The sequence below is a fragment of the Epargyreus clarus genome, unplaced genomic scaffold (genome assembly GCF_041222505.1).
Source record: "Epargyreus clarus isolate Ecla_fem2 unplaced genomic scaffold, WU_Ecla_fem_2.2 ptg000025l, whole genome shotgun sequence".
Taxonomy (NCBI): Eukaryota; Metazoa; Arthropoda; class Insecta; order Lepidoptera; family Hesperiidae; genus Epargyreus; species Epargyreus clarus.
The window spans coordinates 1723473-1742375 of record NW_027332232.1 but is presented as its reverse complement, the minus strand read 5'-3'; the positions used below and the strand labels follow the sequence as shown (position 1 = coordinate 1742375).

Here is an 18903-nt window from a genome sequence, read left to right as displayed (position 1 = left end):
GTTTAATTTTAATTTACTTTTTTTTTATCCAAAAATAATAGAATTGCATAAAAAGAATTAGATAATTAAATTAATATGGCAATATTTTTCATACTATATAGATAATGTCTATTTCTTTCGTACAGCGGCAGCTATAGAAGTCTATACATAAAGAAAATTTAATCTGTCTGCCTATTATGTATCAAAATTATGCATTTGATCATCTGATGATCTTTAGCGAAGTTGTTGTTCATGAGCCCACGAAGGTTTCTGAGTTGGTACGACCAATTTTCGACAGATGGCGCCTATCATTCCAATGAAGGTACAATTTTTCAGTTATATTTATTTATTTATTTATTTATACTTTATTGAACCAAAACATAATTGTGGAACAAAAGGCGGGCTTAATGCTAAAAGCATTATCTCCCAGCCAACCTTTGGGCTGTGCAGAAAATAATAAAAGCGGTACAACGATAAAAGAAAAGAAAAACAAAAATACGTTATAAAATAATAGCATAAGAAAAAATATGTAAGAGAAAGAAGAAATACGAGAAGGAAAAGGAAAAGTGACGTAAGGTTCTAAAATACATACACAGATATAAATAAGAAGGAAAGACTAGAATAATTAATACAAGAGTTGATTCATGTAGTGACCATGCACTCCTTTTTTAAAAGAAGTCCTGCATTTCATCCTTCTGATAGCCTCAGGGAGAGAGTTCCAAAAACGGATGGACTGGAGCGTGAAAGAATTTGATATAAACCCAGAGCGGTGTAATGGAAAAGCAAGGGCAAGAGAAGCTGAGGAACGGAGCTGCCGCTCATGGGAATCCGAGAGATACCTGAATTTACAATTCAGGTATTCTGGAGAAACTGGATCGAAAAGAATAGAAAAAAGAGAGTTTAGTACACGAGACTGTCTACGCTCACGAATTGGAAGCCATTTAAGTTGGCGACGATAAGAGGAAACGTGGTCGAATTTACGTAGACAGAAAATGAAACGTATAGAATAGTTGATAAGACGTTCTAGCTTATTGAGAAGATCCTCATTTAAGTCAGTGTAGCACACATCAGCATAATCTATTATGGGGAGAACTAGGGTCTGAATTAAATATTTTTTAGTAGCCACAGGTAAAAAGTTCCTGAGCCGGTTAAGGGAGCGTAACGTTGCAAAGACAGATCGGCTTATTTCGTTAACTTGCGTAGTCCAGCTTAAGGTTGAGTCGATGTATAAACCCAGATTTTTTACTGTAGATGAGAAAGGGATGACAGTGTTTCCAAGCGTGACAGGTGAGACCGACGACATATCCAATTTATTTAATTGCCTCGAACCCCCTATGATAATGGATTGGCATTTTGTCGGATTGACACTGACGCCAAATTTATGGGACCAGGAATCAATCTTATACAAATTGCTATTTATTACCTTTACTCCGGAATCGATGTCTAAAACTTTGACTTGTGTGTATATTTGCAGATCATCTGCATACAAATGGTAAGAACAGTCAAGAGAAAAAGTAATAAAGTTAATGAAGATGGAAAATAACAAAGGAGAGAGAATTCCACCTTGAGGTACGCCAGACGTTAAATCACACCAATCAGAAAACCTAGGGTTAACTTTGACAGCTTGCTGGCGACCTCGAAGGTAAGAGGAGAACCATTCCAGTGTTGTGGATGAGAATTTGATATGTTTCAGAGCAGCAAGGAGAATGTCATGATCAACCATATTAAACGCGTTGGAGAAATCGATAAGAACTAAAATGGTGACCATTCCATTCTCCATGCCCTCTCTGATGTCCTCAGTAACTTTGAGCAGAGCCGTTGTGGTACTGTGCCCCGGTCTAAAACCAGACTGAAACGGAGAAAGTAAGTGATTACTGAGAAGGAAGAAAGAAGTCTGTTTATGAACTGTGGCTTCGAGAACTTTAGAGAGAAAAGGCAATATAGATATAGGTCTGTAGTTATTTAGTTGACTGGGGTTAGAAATTTTCGGAAGAGGGATTACAAAAGCTTTTCGCCATATGAGAGGAAAAGACCCAGACAACATAGAGAAATTGATAATGTGAGTGATAGTGGTAACAATATTTTCAAGGAGAGGCAAAATCATTGCTCTACTCACAGCATCGAAGCCCACTGCATTAGATTTAAGAGAAGATATAATCTTCATTGTTTCATCCACAGTCACAGGAGAAAAAGAAAAAATATCAATGGAGGGTTGGGTCATGGAAGCTATTTCAGCTATGGTGCACGACTTAACTGATGGGTCAAGAGAAGAGCCTATGGAAAAATGTTTATTTAAATCATTAAGTGGAAAAATAGGTACTAAAACACCAGATGGCGGTTTGCCAATGCCAAGAGAGTGAAGGAACTTCCAAATATCGGCTGAAGAAGAATTGGAGATATTGTCGTATATGTAACGACGCTTGGCTGCCCTTACCATTTGATTACAACGGTTACGCGCTTTTTTATACAGACACCATCTCTCATCGCATCTGTCACGCTTGAACTGACGGAAAAGTTTATCACGCCGCGCCATTGCCATTCGTACGCCTCGAGTTATCCACGGAGCTGGTGGTCTTTTTAATCTAACGGCTCTCATGGGAGCGTGCTTATCAAAAAGTTCCAAAATATTTTTATTGAAAAGACAAACTTTATCATCTACAGTTTTCGCAGCTGCCACTGCGGAGAAATCTATATTATCTGCATCTAATTTTAAAGAGGGTAGATCGATCTTGGTAAAGTTGCGCAGCCAAACGACTTCGGGTTTGAGTTTCGGAGGTTTAATGTTGTACGCAAGATAAAGTAAATCATGCCTTGAAAACCCAGGAGCCTCGATCTGTCCGTGAGCAAGGGCCCTGTCTGGCAACGACACAAAAATTAAGTCCAAACAAGTGTCGATAGAATTAATATTGTGATGTGTGGGAAGGGAAGGTAAAAGAGATAAATTGACAGATTCAAACATTTTGACAAGTTTTACAGAACGGGGAGAGGTGTTGTGAACGTCAGTATTAAAATCGCCCATGATTATGTGGTGTGTGCACTCGGAACCAAATGATTCTAAGACATTCTCGAGGCTAGAGAAGTAATCGGTAGAAGGCGGACAGTAAACGACCCCAAGAACAACCTTAGAACTCCCAACCTTAGCCTCAACAAAAATAAACTCACAGGACGCAGAATAGGGGGAAGGAGATAAGGCAAGTATGTTATAAGGAATGTTACTGCGCAAATATATAGCCACTCCCCCACCGCCCTTACCAATGCGGTCATTTCTTATCAACACATAACCTGGAAGACTGTAAGACACTGACTCGAGCGATGGTTTAAGCCAGCTTTCAGAAATTAGGATTGCGTGAATAGGAGAGTTTAAAGAAAAGGTGTCAAGGAGCTCTGTGTAGTGCGAAGGAATGCTTTGTGCATTTAAATGGCAAACATTGAAGGAAGAGTTAAAGTGACATAGTGTTGAATCTACAAGTCTGCCAAGGGTTAAAGGATCACAAAATGAATCATCACTCGACTGGGATGTAACACTTTCATTACAAGCTGAGTAAAACGATTCATTATCAGACATAATAATTATTTTTTATATGGAATAAAACAAATATAAATATATAATATAGTAATAATAGATAATTAGTACAAGATATGATTTTTATATATATTTATAACACTACAACAAATCTGCACGTCCCGCCAGTGAGAGGGGATAATGGATAATAACAAAGAAATGCGTATATTATAATTATAATACAAAAAAAATTGATAAAACTACTAGACGTCAACTTACAAAACTTATAACATAGACACAACAAACAAACAAAAAAACGGTAATATATTAAGGATTTTAACAAAACTTATTTAAATGTCTACCATCCAAAACTAGCACATGACAGCGAACACAGTAAACTGCATTTAGTAATGCAAGCAGAATTTTGAAACAAATATGTTAGGCAAAATAATGATAATTAAAAAAGAAGAAAAAGAATGACATCACATATTTTATAAAAATAAATGTTACCGAAAAACTACCATTTACGTGTATAAGTACGGGACTGGCAACATCGATTTTGACAAATTACCATCAAAATGACAGTTGTCTTTTATGACATCAACGTCAGTCAGACAAATTGGTTAAATACAAAACAATTTTATAACTAATATAAGACAAGAAACAAAAGTATTTGTCGTCTTCGTCTAGCGGTTTCGCTACAAATAACTAACAATATTAGTACCCTCAAGTTAAGCAACAGAATGAAAATAGTGATAAGTAATAACAGGGTAAAGCAAATAACTTGAAGAACACTAAAGAAATCGTATGCATGAAAATGATAATGATGTTAATGTTATCATTTCTTATACCTTGCTGCACGTTTCGATTTTACATGCTGATCCGAGTGAGCGGTAGGCACAGGGGACGGTGAACGAGTGCAAGGCTGGTTGCTGTCAGCCGGCTTTTCGGCCAACGGGATGGCTTTAAGATCTTCCTCCATATATACTCGCCGCTTAGAGCCGTCCGGTAATTTGACTATGATATTCCCATCCGCCGTCCAACAATTCCGCATACCAAAACGTTGACGAGCTTGGATAAACAACGACTGGCGCTGTCGAGTTAGGAACTCAGACAGCACAAACGGAGTCCCTTTAAACGCCGTTTTCTTCCTCCACACGGAAGACCTATCCGCAGAGTCTGCAAAGCGCACAAGGACTGGCCGACATTTGCCATCGCTGACTGTACCGAGCCGATGACATCCCTTAAACTTGTTGCTTGTAAAGCCACATACACCAAGCTTATCTTGGAAGAGCTTGGCTATGAACTCCGGCAGACTTTCTTCAATATCCTCGGAGACACCGCTGACGAGGAGATATTTTCTGCGATGCCTCATCTCACCAACTTCAACAGTTCTCGCAATCTCGCCAATTTGATGTCGAAGAAGGTTGAGGATACTCCAGACGTGGGACTTAAAATCCGAGATCTCTTCCTGCAGGCGATGCAATGTTATGCCACTACGAGGGGCTGATGCCTTCAGCTGAGACTCAAGATCTGCGAATTTTTGCATCAGGTTGGCCTCAAGAGCTTGTTGGGTCTCCATAACTGCGTTGTAATTTGCCATTTTCGTCCAAATTACACTCGACAAACAACCAAAAACCAGTAGTGCAGTGGTGTGATAGTGAGGTTGACAGGACAGTGCAGTGCAACTTTAGTTATGCAGCATCAAATGAGTCACTAACACTTGTAAGTCTTTCCAGTACTATAAACTTTAATTATTACTAAGAATAGATACTTTAAACAGAGAAATACTAATAAATTTAAATATTGATTTTAAGAACACTGTGTCACTTTTTTTACACCTACCGCCCAAAAAAAGTTATATGTATGTCATGTTATTTTTTAGTTATATACCCAAAAGGTAATAACAGAACCTTATTATTAAGACTGCTGTCTGTCTGTCCCTTTGTCCGTCTGTCACAGGGCTCTCCCTCCTGAATCGTAATAGATGGACACTTGAATTTTTTATAGTATGTATAAGTGTGGCCGCTTAAAAAACAAATACTAACAATAAAAAATAAGTTGAAAATAAATGGGGGTCGCCGTATGAAATGAAATGAAATGAAATGAAATATATTTATTTGTATAGGCCAACGGCGGCACTTACAAATTGTCAGGTACAATATTTTCTTAAACTACTACCGAATCGGAACGCGACCTCTACTGAGAAGATCCGGTAAGAAACTCAGTGGGTTTGTCTTTTTTAATTTTAATAATAATTATTCTCTTTTTCATTTTTTTTAAAATGCCATTATTTTTACATATAATTAATAAAAGTATAGGAGACTGGTATTCTTCGACGTTATTTTAAAACGCGGGCGAAGCCGCGGGCGCTGCTAGTGGATTGTAATATTGATTTGGGTTATTAAAGAGACCATTAGTTTTGTAAATTATTGTCTTCAAAAATGACACTATGCAAAGCATTACCGAAAATGAAATGCGCGTTTTAAAATTTACGGAAAAAAAACTTATAATTGACTGTACAAATGAAAAAAATGTATAAGAATAATAAAATATAATAATAACATGACAGTAATAAAACAAAAATGCAGTGATAGACTTTTTTTGTTGACGAGGGGGAAACCTTCAAAAGGTACCCGAGGCCGTGGGAGCCGCGGTTATGTGGGATTTTTACCGCACTAAAACTCCCCCGGTGGCCGTCCTCGACGTTTGGTGGAGAACTCCGGGATCTCCAATAGAACACAACCGGAGTCCTCCTAACGCGATGCCCCTATCGGGCTCTGCCCTGGGGAAGCAAAGTAATTTACGCTCTCACATCCCCTGGTGATTACAGCGATATACGACCACACAAACCGCTGTCCTTCCCGGGGTCGCTTGCTGGACGGTTCGAGCTCCCACTCTTGCCGCCCGCAACCCCGGAAACCCCTTTTAGTCGCCTCTTACGACCGGCAGGGGATAGTGGTTAAGAAACTCTGCATCGAAGGGTCCGATGTTCAAATTTGTTTCAAAGTTATGTGCGTATTAGAAATTTAGTATCAGTGGGAGTTTAAATTAATCGGACTGTTCAAAGTGGGTAAATTTGAGTTCAAAGATTCCGTTAATACATACGTAGAAGGTGGTAGAACCCTTTGTGGTTCGACTCCGGCGGCACCACCGCCACACCTATTTCTACCTAATAACAGCAGTGTTAGGCGCTGCTGTGTTCCGGTTTGAAGGGTGTAGTAAGGGAGAAAGACTTTTCTGAGGCGTTCCAGCTTAGACCTCAGGGGTAGCGGCGCATCTGTGGCTGACCTCAGGTAGGAATATCTAATCCTATCTAGGGTTGATTACAAATGTCCAAGGGCGGCAGTAGCCACTTACCATCGGGTGGACTGCATGCTCGTCTGCTACTCCTATGTTATAAAAAAATACATACATTTAGGTCAAGCTAATAAAAGCGTGGTAGAACTTACCTCAGCTAGTCACCATTACCGAGGGCTGACTAGTAGAGAATACCAATAGGCGTTGGGTACGCCCTATGATCCCTAGGTTTACAATAAAGAATAAATAAATAAGTAAATAAATAAATACGTATGTGTGACGCAGGCGGGGTTGTATACCTGCTGGTTGTTTTATATAACAACAGTTGCATTTTGTTCTTAAGTGACATGTATACAGGATGTCCTGAAAGAAGTGAAGTGAAATTTGAAGGTAGAAAAAACCCTCTGTGGTTCGACTCCGGCATCGCCTCTAGCGGCTTAAGTGGGGGGGGGGGGGGGGGGCGGAAGGGGCGGTCCGCCCCGGGCCTCCGATCCTAGGGGGTCTTCAAACACAGTTGCTAAAAAAAGGTCGTCAGAATCAAACAATCTAGAGTATCAGTCAGCGAAAAAGAAAGGTCACCGAATCACAGTCGAACTTGCACTGGAAGCCTCCATTCAACCTTCCGCCCTGGGTCTCCGACGACCTTAGTCCACCACTGACCACCGCCACACCTATTTCTTTTATAACAGCAGTGTTAAGCTCTGCTGTGTTCTGGTTTGAAGTGCTGTAAGGATGACATACGTTTTCGAGGCATTCCAGACTAGTCCTCAGGGGGAGTAGGGTCAGTGGCCGACCTCTTCTAGGAATCTAATCTTATCTTGTAATTACAGATGATCATGGGCTTACCATTAGGACTGCGTGCTCGTCTGCTACAACCTTAATAATACTTTGTATAAACAAAATAGGAATATATATTTTTATAAAACAGGCCAGATCATTGCCATTGTTTTAAAAAATATCATCATCATCAATCATCAACAACCCATTTACTGTCCCACTACTGGGCACGGGTCTCCTGTCATAATCAAAAGCATTAGGCCGTAGTCCACCGCGCTTGCCAAGTGCATATTGGTAGACTTCACAAACCTCTGAGATTTGTTTTTTTATTAATCTCTCAGATATGCAGGTTTCCTCACAATGTTTTCCTTCACCGTTTAGCAAGTGATAATTAATTTATAATACGCACGTAACTTTGAAAAATCAGAGGTGCGTGCCTGGGATTTGAACCTCGGACCGCTCGATCGAGAGTAGGAGTTTTTTAACCATTAGGCTATCACTGCTTTTAAATTAAATTGCTTTTTAAAAAAAATATATTTTTCGAGAAATATGATAAATATCGTACAATTTTCTTTGTAAGATTTTCTAGTAATATTTTCCCTAAAAATTGCAAACTAAAACGCAAATAACTCAAAAACTATAACGATTTCTTTATTAAAATGAAAGTTAAATACAGTATTCTAAAAGGCCTGAGTGTGACCTACTCAGGGTTAGAAAATTATTTATTTCGGGACCTCCTGTACAATATAGTAAAGGGTATGCAATTTATGGTAATTTAAAAAACTTACTTAACGTATTAATTAATTAACAATATAAGCAATCGCTTTTAGTTATAATGCAATTATAACTATGTAAATGAAATTAATTAAAAATTATTATTTACAAAAACACTACTAACTGTAAAATATTTTAAAACTAAAAAACCCGAGTGCTTAAAAAATTGCTCATGTTACCCTGTTTGTCCACCGACCACCGATACCGAGACGATACCGATAATTAATGACGGCGCCGAAGTAGCTTACATACATTTACTATAGCAGCTTGTCCACCGCGCGTCCGTCACCCGAGCACCGTCATCCCGGCCGCCGATATTCCGAGTAGATCGGCGTGACCGCTAGATCGGCACCGAGTTTTTGACGGGCCGATGTGCCGGCAATGTAAAACACATTGAAACTTGTCCATACATTGCCGTAACACGAGTGACAGCTGGAACAAAAAAAACCGCCGATATCAGTCGCAGTGGACAAACTCTCTTACAGTTTAGACGAATCCAACGACACCTCATATGGTTAAATCCGTCAACAACGCCTATATTATTGTTAAATGCAAAATAGTGGTGTGGAATTACTTTTCATGGCAAAAAATCGATTTCGTGTTTGAATTATGAATTAGTAATAAAATCATACGCAATTCCAAAGAAACTATTATTTCTAGTAATTAAATATCTGATGACAGTTCATATTAACAATTCAGTAGCATCGGTAACCAATTCTATGTGGAACAGGGGTTCTACCTGAAGCCTTTGAAGGTGGTAGAACCTTTTGTGGTTCGACTCTGGCGGCACCACCGCCCCAGACAATTATCAACGAAGCCGAAAGCACAAGTTATTTGAGGTTCCGCCTTCCCGCACTGTGTCGCGCGCTAAATCACCTGTTCCGCGCACACTTGCGACATTAAACGCGCTCATGGATCATTATCCGAACTGTGATGTGCTTGCTGATGACTGGAAGCTGATCATGTCTGTATGCTTGGAGTTCTGTGAGTTGTCTGTATGTTAGATCTGTCTAGTTAGTGTAAGTGGCCTCGGCCGTTCTAATTAGATCAATAAAATAAATAAATAAATAGTATAAACATAGAGACGGTATTTAATAAGTGAGGTAAATTAACGTTTTAGTCTGAAGTAGGTCCAGTCCCATATGTGTACCATTAGGTTAAGTTTGCCATTGTATAGAACATTTATTTTTTTAAAAAGATGTCTGTTATGGAGTTTCTTTCGCCGCTTCCTCTCCATCACGAAACACCTTGTGAAGTGGTGGTAGTTTTATTGACATTTAAAAAATGCTCTGTAAAGGACCTGTTTTGAATTAAAAAATTGATTTGATATCAATAACGGAAGATTAAAAAGCAGTGATAGCTTAGTGGTTAAGAATCGCGGCCTCTCGATCGAGGGGTCCGAGGTTCAAATCCCAGGCGCACCTCTGATTTTCAAATTTATGTGCGTATTAGAAATTAATTATCACTTGCTTAAAATGTGAAGGAAAACATCGTGAGGAAACCTGCATACCTGAGAGATTTATAAAAAAAAAACTCAACGGTATGTGAAGTCTAGCAATACGCACTTGGCCAGCGCGGTGGACTATGGCCTAATCCTTCTCATTGTCAGAGGAGACCCGTGCCCAGCAGTGGGACAGTGATGGGTTGAAGATGAACGGAAGATTATGTGATATTTACCTGAGTAAGTGTGATGTGGTTGTAACAATGGTATAGGTACTCTTAATATGAACAAGTTTAACACCAATTTTATTTATTTACATAATGAAGTAAATATTTAATTACGTTTTTGTTGTCAAAGTGTCCTGTGTCATTGTGTACTTTTTATTTTTTAATCGGATTTTATTCCTTATAGAGGCTTGGCTTCCCCCAGGGGGTCCCGTCCTAAACTTTGTAAAACACTGATTCATAGTACGCGTTGATATTAGAATCTACAAGAACAACAATGTAACGTGTTTATATATACATGCAATGTACATATAATTATAATATAAATTAAAATTATTTGGTTTTTGTAAATAATATAATAGGTATAGTCCGCGTAAAACTGCTAGTCCGCTCTGAATATAGAAATGAATCGCGTCGCCATAGCATATTGTATTACTACACCTGCTCGCAACAACTTCAGAGCGGTCGAGCAGTTTGGCGATAACTATAACTGTGTATTTTAGTTATAAATAACTTATAAATATTGTGATTTCAGTTATATTATTAAAATATTTATTTATTTGTAATAAATATAAACGTAAACACAATAATAATGCAATATTTATATAACTTTGAATACAACACAGTATATAATACTTCACAATATTAGAGAAGCTAGTTGCATAATTAAGAAATACATGAAATCAAAGGAAATTATAAAATATGTCCTTTTGTCCTTCTTTTAAAGCTTAAAATATAGTTTGTTTTGTTTTTTATACATACCATTTTGGCAAAGGGAGATCTCCCTGTGGGCTAGGTGATCATGCCCGGTGAGCGGCCGCGCTCCGACAGTCTCAGTTCGGAGCTTGTGTATATGCAAGATGTTGAGAAATCTTCGATAGCGTGATTCATAGTACGTGTAGCGCCATCTCTTGGCGAGTAGCGGGATGTTGCCACACCGTAATAGTTAATTCTAATCATTCTATTGTTTAATACATTGTTCTACTCCCCACTACATAGCGCTATATTCTACCAATTTTGATAATTATAATCACATTTTTATATGAGATTTTTTTATTACATTCATCTATATTTCACAGCATTAAACAATTCATTCTTCTACCTCTACCAAACCTATCTAAAGTGTCTTGTTATCTTGATTTTGAGGTTCTACGTCACTGTTTGTAACTTCTGTTTTCGCCCGGTTAACGATCATCACTGATCTTATTGCCCCAACCCCACTTGTTGGTACCATCACCAGTGCGTAACGCCCGAGCCATCGCCACCTCCACCGGCACCGTCTTCAGGTCGTACGCCCATCCGATCCACGCGAAAAAGTCTATAAACTTGGTACTGAGGTTCAGCCAATTGTTCCCCAGCTCAGCCGTCCGGTAGTCCCACGGGTACACGTGGTGGTAGTTGTGGAAGCCCTCGCCGAAAGCAGCGAAGGAGACGATTAGGCTTTGGACTGGGCTGATGTTCTTGTCGTAAGGCTTGGTCCCGAAGAGGTGGGCGACGCTGTTCACCATGAACGTGATGTGGAGGTTCATGACGTATCGGAACATGACGACGTGCCAGGCGTTGTTGAGCGTCTCCCCCCAGAAGTAAATGGGGATGATGGTGGGTAGGAAGAAGCAAACGCAACCGATGAAAGGTATCGCGTATCTGAGAAATAAAAACGTGGTTATGTATTAACATACATATAGTAATTATTATGAAACAAAAATCTATGTTCAAAATGGTAACCTATGTTACTCCCACAAATGAGATGAATCCAACGAGATCTCATATAATATAATCCATGAAGCCGTTTGGGCTATAGAGACATACTCGTACATACATACGTTTGAAAAATATTACTCTCTACAGCCGAGTAAGAACAGATAATAGATATTTATTTTCAAAATTTGTCGATTAGATGTCTATCTAGCTGTAGTTTCAATCCAAATTTTACCATAAAACTGTATTGTATCATTCTCATAATCATCATTATTTAACTTTTGACCATCAGGTAACACGTTAGGTTAGGCTCAAATATAAAAGAGTATTATATTATATTCTACTCTATTCTATACTGACTTCTTCTGGAATCTGAGCACGGGGTTCGCGTAAATGTCGGACATGTCGAGGAACTTCCCCCGTCTGTGCACCTCCGGGTGCTTCTTGACGAGCAGCCAGCCGACGTGCGAGTAGAAGAAGCCGCGGGTCGCGTTGTGCGGGTCCGCGTCGGTGTCGCTGTATCTGGAAATTTAGACAATGATTTTTAGGGTTCCGTACCCAAGGGTAATAATCCTAATGCTAAGCCCCCGCTGTCAGTGCGTCACGGAGATCTATTTTCTAAAGCTCAATAAACACTTGATATTTTTACGGTGTATGCATAAAAATAAAAATACGTTGGAAATAAATGGGGACATTTCGGCAATTACCGCTTTATATAAGAAACCGTCATATATAGATAGTCCATTTTTTCATTTTTAACTTTATGTGACATTTTATTGTTATTGACATTATATGTTATTAACGTTTTAATAATATTGGAAATTAGTATCTACTATCTACAATTTAATAATTTGAACTTATAAAATGCGACTTAAAATTATATTTGTACGCCATTTATGGCAGAATGAGCGAAAATTCTTGGCTATAACACCATGTATACACCTTATTCTACAAATAAAGAATTTTGTATTGTATTTTTGTATCACGCGTTGACACTTGTATGGAGTTAGATGGTTCTCCATATTTTATTAAGTCGATCTCTCCACCCTCCCGTCGAAGCGCAAGAAGTGATTTACGCCAGAAATACGAGTAGGTGTGGGGGAGACATCGTCCGGATCGAACCATTCCTGTTCAAAAACGATCTAAAACTTGGTGATTTAAATGCGGGCTGAATTTCCCATTTCAGAAGAAATTCGAAGAAAAAAGATTCAAATTTAACAATTTCTACTGGGCAGAAACTGTCAAACATTCATCTCTCGTAGGCAAAACATTGGATAGATTGATATCATTCACAACTACCGCCAATTTTTGTCTATTATGTTTTATGTCGAAATCATCAGTGTTTTTAGTTTTTGACCTTTGCCCAGTCTTTTGTGGCAATCTAACACGCATCTGTTAATAGATCAATTAGTTTTTTTGTCCAAATCTAAGTATGTATTGTTCTACGTTGCATCTGTGTCACTTGACTTGAATTTTTTTTTATATTTTACCTAACGATAAGGACGGGCTACTTATGGGGCTACTGACGGGCCGCGTATGGACATTTGCATCACTAGAGGAGTTGTCAATGCATCGCCGGTTTTAGAGGAGAGCTCTTTTTGCACCTTTTTTGCTCCCATGTCATATGTTTGTTATAAACATGAATATTGAAAAATTCACCCTGTGAATTTTTCAAATGGGCCTTCAGGGCTAAATCCGAAACTATAAGGATTAGCGAAAAATACTGAAAGAAATTATGAGGCCGAATTTTGATCAGAAAAATAAAATAGCCGGGAATAGAATGAGTTCATTTTGAGTTATTAGATAATGGAATAATGCAGGATGTGGTATTTTTTCAAAATTAACTCATTCGATTCCCGGCTATGGAAAAAGATATTCAAAAAATATAATGATGCAGTTTTAGTTTTTATCAAAATCGGCCTCGTAACTCCTTTCAGCATTATCGGTAATCCCTATAGTTTCGGATATGGCCCTGAAGGGCCCATTTGAATAATTCACGATTTATTATTTAAAGGAGGTACATCGTACTGTCGTCATTATGCACTCAAAAATAATTACATCCGTAATGCATTAACACGTTTAAAGTCAAATTTAGCGACAAGGTCAGAATTAAAACAGCCACAAACAATTTAACAAACCCCAAACAAAAAAAAGAATCAACATATTAAATAAGTATAATAAGAAGAACATTAAAATGAAGTGCAGATAACACAAAAATAAAGTGTACATGATAATACCATAAAAGGCATATTATTTTGTACCAAAGAAGGTTTCGACGTTTGGGGGCCCCTATAATTAAATATATAATGCAATAATTATTTAAACACAAGTATTTTTTGTTAGTATAAAATTAAAAAAAAACCGTTTGATAAACAACTTAAGTTGCTAATTGAAATTCGCATGTTTTTTATCTCTTTTGTTGGGGCCCCTCTCTTATGGAGGCCCCAAGCGGTAGTCCCGCCTGTCCGCCGCTTCTGAATAGCACTACTAATTCGCAATTGGCTCTTACGCACCATTAGGGACTTTCAGAAATATTATAAATAAAAAACTCGACTGCTTAAAATTATAGCCTATGTTACTTCCACAGTTTAGTTGTATCTAACGACATCTCATATGTGAAAATCCGTCAATCCGTTTGGGCTGCAGGGCGTGATAGGGAAGGGCTCATACATACATCCAAAAATATTACCTCCACAATCAGGTAAAATAAGAAAACGTATAACAAACCTGTGATGCATCCGATGGTCCCTTATCCAAGTGATAGCGGAGTTCTGGAAGGCGAGCGAGTTCATCACCATGAGGATGATCTGCAGCGGCATCTTGGCCTTGTAAGCTCGGTGCGTCCAGAGGCGATGGGCACCCGCCGTCACACCTATCGCTGCTAGCACGAATAGGGCCCAATCTGTGAAAATAAGTCAATCTTTCGTAATTTCGAAGGTTGTAGAGTCCTTTGTGGTTCGACTAAAGAGGCCCCACCACCACAAATATTTTTGCTTAAAAACAGCAGTATTAAGCGCCGCTGTGTTCTGGTCTGAAGACCTAACACAACCAAAATAATGACTACAAAAAAGTTGATTGAAACATTGTCTCCTTACATAACGGGTAGATTTGTACGTCTGGGGGCCCTGGGCAATTAAGCAGCGGAGATCTTTTAATTATTTTCCGAATTAAAGGTATGTTTGGAAGTAAACGTTGTTGATCCGTCGAAATTTGGATATTTTTTCTCCATTTTGAGGGCCCCTTGTGGAGGCCCCATCGTAGGTGCCCCGCTTTTACGTGTTACATTAAAGTAATTATATAGATATAAATGTACTTACTAAAGAATATGGTAGACCACATCGCGCTGGTGAAGCAGAGGTAGAAGCCATAGATCGCCGCGAGGTGCCCGTACGCGAATGTGATGATGTTCGTGTATATGATGTGGTACTTCCTCGGCCCTGCTTGTGGCGCTACCAGCTTCTCCAGCTGACCCTCGTCCTCGATCTCCAAGTCCTCGAGCGCTTTGGTGTCCGCAGCACTCGCCTTGATGTTCGGTGCCATCGCTACACCTGGATTAACAGTTAACTTTGAAGGTGGTAGAACTCTCTGTGGTTTGATGCCGGTACCACCGCAACACCTATGCCTACCTAATAACAATAGTGTTAAGTGCTGCTGTGTTCCTTACATATACTTTTTCGAGGCATTTCAGCTTAGTCCTCAGGGGTAGCGGCGCATCTGTGGCCGACCGCAGGTAGGAATCTAATCTTATCTGGGGTGGATTACAGATGTCCATGGGCGGCAGTAGCCACTTATCATCAGGTGGACTGCACGCTCGTCTGCTACTCTTATATTATAAATAAAAATCATTTCCAGCTTAGTCCTTAGGGATAGCGGCGTAGATGTCCCTGTAGTTTCGGGATCAGAATAGGGCTACGGTATCCCCTGCCTGTCGTAAAAGGCGACTAAAAGGGGGCTTCTGGGGTCGCGGGTGGCAAGAGCTCGAACCGCCCGGTCAGCGGCCCTGGGAAGGACGGCGGTATGTGTGGTCGCATACCGTCGTACGCACCAGACGGTGTGGCGAGCGTCAAACTCACCTGGACGGAGCCCGTCGGGGCAACGCGCTAAGAGGACTCCGGTTGTGTTCCTTTGGGGATCCCGGAGCACCGGGGGGGTTTTAGTGCGGTAAGAATCCCACGTAACCCTACGTCGCTCCCACGGCACCGGGTACCTTTTGAAGGTTTCCCCCTCGTAAACAAAAAAAAAGTAGCGGCGTAGATAGTACCTACTACACTGGCCTTCGAAGTCGAGCCACATAGAGTTCTACCACCTTCAAATAGTAAAATACATAGTAATAGTATAGTATAATAAATAGTAAATCCGCTCAAAATAACACATAATAAATAGATAATTACTTGCTAAAGTTAATTAATTTTCATCGTAAATTAATTTATGCTTTTACCTAGAATATATTATACAAAGTACCTGTTTACTATTTTAACTACTTTTATGCGATAAACAGTTTGAAAACAAACAATACAATTTAATAGAAAACTAAAGACATGGTAATTACATATTTAAAAGTCGTCTTCATCAACCCATTACTGTCCCACTGCTGTGTACGGGTCTCCTCTCAGAATGAGAAGGATTAGGCCATAGTCCACCGCGCTGGCCAAGTGCGTATTGGTAGACTTCACATACCTTGAGATATTTTTTTTGACATAAATCTTCCTTCACCGTTATTAAACAAGTAATAATTAACTTCTAATACGCACATAACTTTGAAAAATCAGAGGTGTGTGCCTGGGATTTGAACCTCGGACCCCTCATTCGAGAGGTCAAGTTTCTTGACCATTAGGCTACCACTGCTACTTAAAAGTATTGAAACAAATATGTTGACACTTAAACCTTATTTATTAGGGTTCCGCACAAAAAATGTAAAACGCGGGACCCTATTACTGAGCCTCCTCTGTTTGTCTTTCATATGGTATGTATTACCATGACTAACAACTAATACTAAAATAATAAAAAAAATTATCAAGGCCCCCCTCCCATACAAAAAACAAGTAATTAAAAGGTAGTAGAACCCTTTGTGGTTCGACTCCGGCGGCACCACCGCCACACCTATTTCTACCTAATAATAGCAGTATTAGGCGCTGCTGTGTTCCGATATGAAGGGTGTGGTAAGGGAGACAAACTTTTCCGAGGCGTTCCAGCTTAGTCCTCAGGGGTAGCGGGGCATCTCTGGCCGACCTCAGGTAGGAATATCCAATCCTATCTGAGGTTGATTACAGATGTCCATGGGCGGCAGTAGCCACTTACCATCAGGTGGACTGAGGCTCGTTTGCTACTTTTATATTATAAAAAAAAAAATACGTTTTTCAGTCTTACGACCTGCGACGATCCGCGTGGCGGAGCGGGCATCATCCGGTCTGACGCGCAGAGGGTCCCGGGTTCGATCCCCGGCCAGACAGATTTCTAAATGATGAATTTAGATTTCTGATTCTGGGTCTGGGTGTTTGCGTATTTGTCTCTGTGTGTGTCCATGGCACCCACGACACAGGGAATCCTAGTGTGGAGCTATGAGTGTAGAACGCGTTTATCCCCAGTGTTTTTCAGTCAACCATGTTGATAAAATTGCTACCGTCGGTCACCCATCCAAGTCCCGGTCGCACCCGATAACGTAGAATTTTAAAGACTAACACAAACAACCGAACGTATAACAAAAATAAACTTACCGTATTCTTTTCCAAAAATTTTCTACGATTTTCAAAAGTTTTTTCTCAAAAATCGAGCTCAATAAAGAAGTGAAAACAGCAAAATTGAATTGATTTTACCAAATTTGAAATGACTAATTCTTTACAAGCTTTTTAATATCAGATTGTATGTTCACTTTTCAACTTTTCAGTTAAAACGTGTTCAACGTTGACGTTGACAGAACCTCGTCTTTACTGCGTGGCGTGACACGAATCTCGGTTATTATTATATTATCTTCCTAATGTAGGAATAAAACCGCGTCCAAAGCAACACCGAGCGATTTAATGACCACGCGCGATACGATAACGAGCGATTATTGCCTATTTTTAACCGACTTCAAAAAAGGAGGAGGTCTCTCAGCTCGACCGTGTATATGTTTTTTCTGTGTGTGTGTGTGTGTGTGTGTGTGTGTGTGTGTGTGTGTGTGTGTGTGTGTGTGTTGTGTGTGAGTGTGTGTTGTGTATGTGTATATGTTATTTATGTTTGTTTGGGGATAACTTCGTTGTTTATGAACCGAATTTGATGTTTTTTTTTTGTTGGAAAGAAGATATTTCTAAGGTGGTCCCATTATAAGGAAATCAGGGTTTGATGATGGCAGACCAGAGAAATCGAGGGGAACTTTCAAAAATCGTAGGGGCGACTAGTGCGTTTGTAAGTTTATTCATTAAGTATTTTTATTTATTGTATATTATTTATATTAATATAAACGTTGTATGTCATCACTAAAAAGGGTGAAAAAATACAACCGACTTCTGTCTTTTTTTATAGTTTAACCTAACGATTAAGCAGACGTGCTACCTGATGGAAAGTAGTCGTTGACTACTTTCCATCAGGTACATCAGGTGACGCCTATTAACATTTGCAACACCAGAGGAGTCGCCAATGCATCGCCGGCTTTGTATGAGAGCTCTTTTTGCACCTTTTTTGAAGAGCCCCATGTCATAGCGCTCCGGGAATACCTCGGGAGGAAGCTCATGCTCGGAATGTCACTACAAAGTAAAAAATAATTTAAATAAATGTAGTTAAGTACATAGTTCTTAAGTCGGCACTCAATATACATATTTCGTTGGATAACGACGTAAACAGCGTGTCCAATATGAGAGCTATATTTTCGTTGAAATTTTTTTTTCAACTTTTATTTAACTTAAGTTAGTTAGTATGTGAGTGTCAAATTTTCCAATTGAAATTTAAATCAGCTACCACGGAATTGAACTGAAATTTTTTGCATACACCTTTGGTATAGAGGATAATGTGTGATTAACTTAGTGACGTCAGTCTAAATCCATAATTATAGATTAAACACTAAAAACCTAAATATATATATACCTAACCACGCTAAAATCGCACAAAGATTATCGTTAATTCTAATTCCTGACGAGGAGAATGTGATAAAATTATTAAAATCGTGAATTGTCATCGGTTCTTGATAATTGTTCAAAATTTAAATTAATCGGCCCGTTCAAAGTGGGTAAAAA

The 18903-nt window shown here is 39.2% G+C and overlaps 2 protein-coding genes across 2 annotated transcripts in view; one reads left to right on the top strand and one right to left on the bottom strand.

Annotated features, from left to right (window-relative positions):
• The window catches only part of Tnks (tankyrase), an 82912-nt gene that overhangs the window by 30177 nt on the left and 33832 nt on the right, over positions 1-18903 (top strand). The window lies entirely within an intron of this gene.
• On the bottom strand, positions 10767-17610 carry LOC140752781 (acyl-CoA Delta(11) desaturase-like). Its single transcript, XM_073087131.1, has 5 exons — positions 17410-17610; positions 15013-15243; positions 14423-14597; positions 12056-12217; positions 10767-11641 (listed from the first exon to the last, which is right to left on the bottom strand). Exons 2-5 carry the CDS (start codon positions 15233-15235, stop codon positions 11182-11184), a joined length of 1020 nt encoding a protein of 339 aa, XP_072943232.1. The 5' UTR covers positions 15236-15243; positions 17410-17610; the 3' UTR covers positions 10767-11181.